This window comes from Fistularia commersonii, chromosome 29, assembly GCF_037954325.1.
Source record: "Fistularia commersonii isolate RoL2024-O1a breed Wild chromosome 29, RoL_Fcom_v1.0, whole genome shotgun sequence".
In the NCBI taxonomy this organism is placed as follows: domain Eukaryota; kingdom Metazoa; phylum Chordata; class Actinopteri; order Syngnathiformes; family Fistulariidae; genus Fistularia; species Fistularia commersonii.
The window spans coordinates 1,975,852-1,982,252 of record NC_141312.1 but is presented as its reverse complement, the minus strand read 5'-3'; the positions used below and the strand labels follow the sequence as shown (position 1 = coordinate 1,982,252).

Below are 6,401 nucleotides of genomic sequence, written 5' to 3'. Positions count from 1 at the left end.
TAACAAGTGAAATAATGGGGAAGCGTGCAGTGGGAATGCCGGGAGAAAGGCACAAAACCCTATTGAGGGCTCTCGGCGTAACCGTCACATGGGCGCACTGTGCCCGCGGCGGCTATTTAAGGCGCGGCGGCGCGCCTTCAGCACCACTTCGCTGTCCACCGCGCCGGCGAGCAGCAGGCCCGCAGCACCGCAGCGCCTCCGACACGTTCCTCCCCGCCCCCGCCCCCGCAAACATGCCGCGGTCTTTCCTCGTGGACTCGCTGATTTTGCGGGAAGCCGCCGACAAGGGCGCCGAGAGCAACGCGCCGCTCTTCCCGTACGCCGTGCACTCCCCGCACCACCCGCACGGCCTGCCGGGTTCCTGCCACTCCCGCAAAGCCGGGCTGCTGTGCTTCTGCCCGCTGTGCGTGGCGGCGTCGCAGCTGCACCCGTCCCCGCCGAGCCTGCCGCTGCTCAAGGCCTCCTTCCCCGCCTTCGGCTCCCAGTACTGCCACTCGGCGCTGTCGCGGCAGCACTCCGCGTCCAACGGCGTGAACCTCAGCCACGCACCGGGGATTTACCAGGCGGCCTACTCCGTGCCGGACCCGCGGCAGTACCACTGCATCTCCATCGGTGAGTATCTCCTCCTCCGAGCGCAAACCCTCCCCCCGCACCCAGATCTGTGGCTGAACATCTTCTCCTCCTCCGCAGAGAGCAGCAACGGCAAACTCCAGAGCAGCAAACGTATGCGCACCGCCTTCACCAGCACGCAACTCCTGGAGCTGGAGCGGGAATTCACGTCCAACATGTACCTGTCCAGGCTAAGGCGCATCGAGATCGCCACCTACCTGAACCTGTCCGAGAAGCAGGTGAAGATCTGGTTCCAGAACCGCCGGGTGAAGCACAAGAAGGAGGGCAAGGGCAGCGGCCAAAGGACTGCGAGCCACGGCTGCAAGTGCGCGTCGCTGTCCGCGGCGCGCTGCTCGGAGGAGGAGGAGGACGACCTGCCCATCTCGCCGTCCTCCTCCGAGAAGGAGGACGTGGATCTGTCCGTGTCCCCCTGAGCGGAGCCCAGGCAGACAGAGACTGCAGAGGACAGCGACCCGGGATCGTCCTGGATTATTGTATAGCCTGTATACATGTTGTACGTTTTCTATGTAGTTTTTTTCTGAAAACGGTTTACATTTGTTGTCGCCAATCCGACGGGGGATATTTGTAAAGATCAATTCCCTAATCAAACACACACACACACACGCACACACTCCCATTCACACATACACATGCACGCACGGAGAAATATTTTGTATACCTGAAAAAGATCTGCTCCACAAAAAAAAAAAGGGGGAAGGACAAACACCCCAATCTTCTTCGGACGGATCACCCCTGAAATTATATCTTCATTGTAATTGAAAAAAAAAAAACATATTTATTTATTTAAAAATGTTGATACGTAAATAAAAAATATTTCTGAGCGGTATATGCGCTTGTCCTGTGGCTCTTTCCACGCGTCGTGACGCACGGGTTTGGCGCTGAAAACACACTTTTAACGACAAAAAAAAAATCATCATCATCCTCACACACACTGCAAGTGGTTGCATGCGTGTGTGTGTGTGTGTGTGTTTACGCGCAGTCTCTCATTTTCCTGCATTTTTTTTTCTCATTCAATCTTTAAAACCTCCGCTTTACGCAGCGCTTGCGCTTTCAAATGGCACATTTTTTTAAAATCAAAATGAGTTGTTTTTATTGCACCGCTGCTTATTACCCGTGCAAACACGTAAGTGGCTTATTAGGCACCACTTCATTTTTTTTTTTTGCACAATAAACCCAATAATGGGTGTTTTTGGAGTGAGAAAGGCTCCGCCGGCTGCTCCCAGGGGAGCACCCCGCCCTGGAGGCACTGCCAGCCGGTCCGGGCGCTCCTTTGGCGGCCGAGATGATCCTTCTCGTGTGACCGGAGTTCATAATCGCCCCTAGTGAATAATGGCGAGCCGCGGAGGGCGCGTATGTTTTTAAGATATCGATCTAACATGAAATTAAATGAGGTGGGAGAGTGAAGGGGGGGCCGGGAGACGCTCGGTTTGGCGTCCGTGACCCGTATTGTTACGTGGTTTTTATTTCTGTCCTCCATGAAACACACTCACACACTCAGCCTCCAATAAAGCGAATTTTATTTGAAATAAAACATCCTTAAATGCACATTTTTTGTAAACGTGGAAAAGCGAGTGGATGAGACGGGTGGATGGTTTCTCCTCGGCGGTTCTGTGCGCCGCCAGCTTCGAAATCATCGCCAAAAAATACAGATTTAAATGCCATTTTTGTGATACATTCACCATAATAATAATGATAATTTATAATCATTAATAACAATAACAGTCACCGGTTGCAGTGGGCGCTTCCTGCGTCCTCCGCCTGCTTTTACGCACCGCCGCCGCCGCTCTCCGGCCCGACATTCGGCCGTGAAAATGATTTTTATGAGCCTGAATTGGATTGAAATGATATCTGCTTCCCGGGAAAGCAATCTGAGGACGGCTAGAACGGGCTTCCGTCCGCGCATTGCACGCCAGCTGCACCGGAGAGCCCCTTTTTTGTCGCCCCTCTGCGCGGACGGGGTTTTAAACTTTCGTTTAACTGCGCACTTAACCATTTTAACACATCTTTAATATTTGCATTTGTTAGGATATTGGATTAGACTATTTTGTTAATTGCATCATATCGCCCCCGCTTTGCCCGCCACGTCCCCTCCATCCCACCCCGCAAAAAAAGCGCCCCTTTATCCGCTCAATAGCCCCGGGGGTATGCGCCCTGGGGGAGCTTATACGCCCGCTGCTCCAAATGCCCAATTTATTTATTCTTAATTTTGTGCCGATCAATTCATTGAAGCAAAAAAAAAAAAAAAAAAAAAAAAAAGAGAAGAAGAAAGGGGGGACCGGGGTGTCTTTTTTCTTTTTAAAAAAAAAAAAGAAGAAAAGGGAATTGTGGCCGTAACCTTGACGGAGCCGCGGAGAGGTTTTCCCCTGACGCTGGAGAGCCGCTTGAGTCAACAGGCGCCCATCTAGCAGACTCGCCCTTGTCTTTATCCCGGCTAATTTTTTATTTACGGCTTTTCTTTGACATGTCTCTTATCTATCAGATTAAAAGAACGGCTTGTAACAAATCAGTCTGCACGATTTACAACAGCATTAAAAGGGGACAAAGGGAGCGGGCAGTCAGTACCTGAGAGTCTGGTAGACGGCGCGGCGCTGCAGCTGATTCGATGGTTTGAAAATACGCACGAAACAAAATACTTGAATCCTGAAAAAGAGCCTTTGTACGTTTCTTTAGAAATCAAGCAATTCTGCATGACAAAGGACAATTAATAAGCCGTCTTTTCACGACCAGCAGCTGGTTTCCCCGTCAAGGAAAGTTGGAAAAAAATCAGACTGAATGCGCGCAAAAGCCCCTTTGCGCGCAGACAGCAACCCAAGGTGACCCATTTGGCACAGTTAAAATAACCAAGCCGAGGTAAAAGCGAGGGAACTGTCAAAAACATTTAAGCTGAAATATCTTGAAATTGCAAATCCCTTTATGTGGAGGGACGCTGCCGATGTGGGTTAGTCGTACAAAGGAGGTGGTTAAGTTGGAGAGGCTTTGGAAACGGACACGTGGCTTCTCAATGAGGGCTCTTTGGGACCCGTGGCTCGCCGCGGCGCGGCGCATTCAGCTGCCGCACAAACGGCCCGACCCGGCTCCGGGTGCGAATCCCACAAGCTGGCCCGCGGGGAAACTTTCCGCTAAATACTTTACCATCTTTTTATTTAAACATTTAAGCAAAAAAAAGGAAAGAAATAGCGTGTTTGTTCGGAGGAAGGACGCCCGCATCTCCGGGCTCCAGTTGCCGCTGCAGGAGAGCTCGCTTCTCCACCCTTTTAAAACTTACATTTTATATTTGTTTGTTTTTTAAATTGCAGTATTTTATCCTTAGGTGTTGTGTGTTTATTTCCCGTGCGTGCGTGTGCGTGTGAGTGTGTGTGTGAGAGAGAAAGAGAGGGAGAGCGAGAGAGATTTTTCGCATGGGTTCGCCACTTGTAAAAAAAAAAAAAAAGAGGGGAAATACACATTTCTATGACATAAATAGGAAATGTGTGCAGAAATAAGCAACATTTGAATGAATGATCATAAATATCACGCAGCTTCTTCAACGCAACACGTTTATTTTTCATTTTTAACACTTTGGCACAGCCTCATCCAAACAGCTTTGGACTTCCTTTTTTTTCTTTCTTTTTTTTAATTCTCTTTTAGCTGTAATTTAGTGAGGTGTCTCGGTGCCCCCCCCCCCCTCACACACACACACACACACATACACAAGCGTGCACATCCTGCCTCGGTGACAGGAAGCGCAGCAGCTCGTCGTCGCCTTGAACTCGGATCGTTTCTTTCTTTTTTTTTCTCCTCCCGCTCCAACATTTGAACCCACTGAGCTGCATATAATCTGTTTAACAGCTAATCGGTAATGTAAGATGAAGGACTGGCACGCAGCTCCACTCTTCCTCCGTGCCTCCTCCTCCTCCTCCTCCTCCTCCTCTTCCACCCCTCCATCCCTCCATCCCTCCACCCCTCCACCTCTCATTGAATATTCAGGACGCGCACCGGCGGCTCCGCTGGCCTTTTTTTTTTCTTCTCCAGCGCCTTTTTAATTCCCCGGCCTGCACAGAGGCGACATGTCAAAGGTCGACAAATAATGAACTGCGCAGACATGGAAGTGACCTCCGCGGAGGCGCGTCCCGCAAAGGCTCCTGCGTGCGTTTGGATACCTTTATTTTCCTTTTTATTTTACCTTCACGCGTGTTGCGTTTCAGGGTAAAACGCGCACTGGCTCCACTGTTTGTTTGTTTGTTGGAATTGTTTGTGCGCACTTGCATGAAAACGCAGGCCGGTGCGTGGACCCACGGTGTGCGTGGGGAGAGGGGGGGGGGGTACATCCGCGACTCCGTCCATGTTTGTGCTCCGTGCTTTTTTTCCCTGAAAATAAACCTTTTTTTTTATTTAACATCTATTTGAATTTGTGTTCGTCATATTAAAACGTCTCATTGAGATCAGCGGATGCGTGTTTTTGGACGCAACACGCATTTCCAAGGGTGTTATTTATAAAAAAATTAAAAAAAAAAGATGAACACCGAGGCTGATGCGACCTGCGTAAACACGGGATTTGACGTCCAGCCGCGTTGCGTGTTGTGCGTTTTGTCATCTGTTGTTCTGCAAGTCTGCACATCCGGTGTACCTGCGGCTCCCGGGGGCCCCGGTGTGTGACCGTGCGCGGCGTGCGGGGCGTGCGGGCCCGCTCACCCGTCCTCCCCCCGCGGCTGTGAACGCCTCTGCAGCGGTGCAACAGCGCCATCTTGTGGCGAGATGCGGTACTGCATCCATTGTATTCAGAAAGTGCAGCTCCATCCACCCTGACTGTTTAAGCAAAATAACACACACATTAAAACAAATAGATAGATTTTACAAAACGCAGAAAGCAAGGAAACCCTTGATATTCAACGGAAAGTGATTGGACAAAAAGAAACAAATGAAAAAGTGCACGGCAGGCCGCTGAATGGCTGTCAGATGCTGCCCGTGCACTGTGAAATGTGTATTCGCAGTATGCGAAAGTTTAATATCCATTAACGGAGGCCGCGTCCCGCCGGCACGTGCGCTTCTCAACTCGACACAAACGCCCACAAGCATGGGCGATGTAACCCGACACAACAAGCATCGGCGTTCGCTGAGACGCAACCTGCCGTCCTGAGACATTTGTTCCCCGTGCTGAAGGTGGCCCAACCGTCTCCAGGGGCCCCTCGAGCCCCCCAACCCACCCCCACCCCCCATTCACACGGCAGCTCTCATTGCATAAGAAAGAAACGAAATGACCTCCATAAGTCTCTGGCCTCTGTCAGCCAACCGCAGGCTGGAGAGGACATTTTGAAATGTAAGGAATCATCAGCTGTCAACGTGGGGAGAAAAAGAAGAAGTGGATTTTGTAGTTTTGGAGAAAGGGTCGGTTTATCAAATACAAGTGAGGCTTAGCAAACTCTAGACTTGCAGTTTGCCTGTTTTATTTGTATTTTTGCCACATATACACACACACATATGTTGTGGTCTGAACACTTTTATGTGTGAGAGAATGTCAAGTTTATTCTATGATCGTGACATTTAGCTAGCAGCCTGTTTTCATCTTTTCCGTCGGTTTTTAAGAAAGGGTGCGCGGCGCGACTTGAACACCCGTCGTCCCCAAAAGCTGCTTTCGTTTATTTAGCAATCTGGTTTTCATTTAACCCTCGCCGCGATCGGCCGCAGCGAAAGCATTGTTTTTTTTTTTTTTTTTTTTTGCGCTTTGCCAGCGGATTCGTTCATTTGTTATCTGTAACGCTGATCCTGCAGTCAGGGTCCGGGAGTCGGAGTCC

At 50.2% G+C, this 6,401-nt stretch overlaps 1 protein-coding gene across 1 annotated transcript; it reads left to right on the top strand.

Annotated features, from left to right (window-relative positions):
• The first annotated feature begins 218 nt into the window (after positions 1–218).
• Positions 219–1,424, top strand: gsx1 (GS homeobox 1). Its single transcript, XM_086177133.1, has 2 exons — positions 219–612; positions 691–1,424. The coding sequence occupies exons 1-2, from the start codon at positions 234–236 to the stop codon at positions 1,041–1,043; spliced, it is 732 nt and encodes a 243-aa protein (XP_086033259.1). The 5' UTR covers positions 219–233; the 3' UTR covers positions 1,044–1,424.
• The last annotated feature ends 4,977 nt before the right edge of the window (positions 1,425–6,401 follow it).

Coding starts and splice junctions, on each gene's coding strand:
- gsx1 (XM_086177133.1), top strand. CDS start 234: ATGCCGCGGTCTTTCCTCGTGGACTCGCTGATTTTGCGGGAAGCCGCC. Junction 613..690: donor GTACCACTGCATCTCCATCG/GTGAGTATCTCC, acceptor CCTCCTCCGCAG/AGAGCAGCAACGGCAAACTC.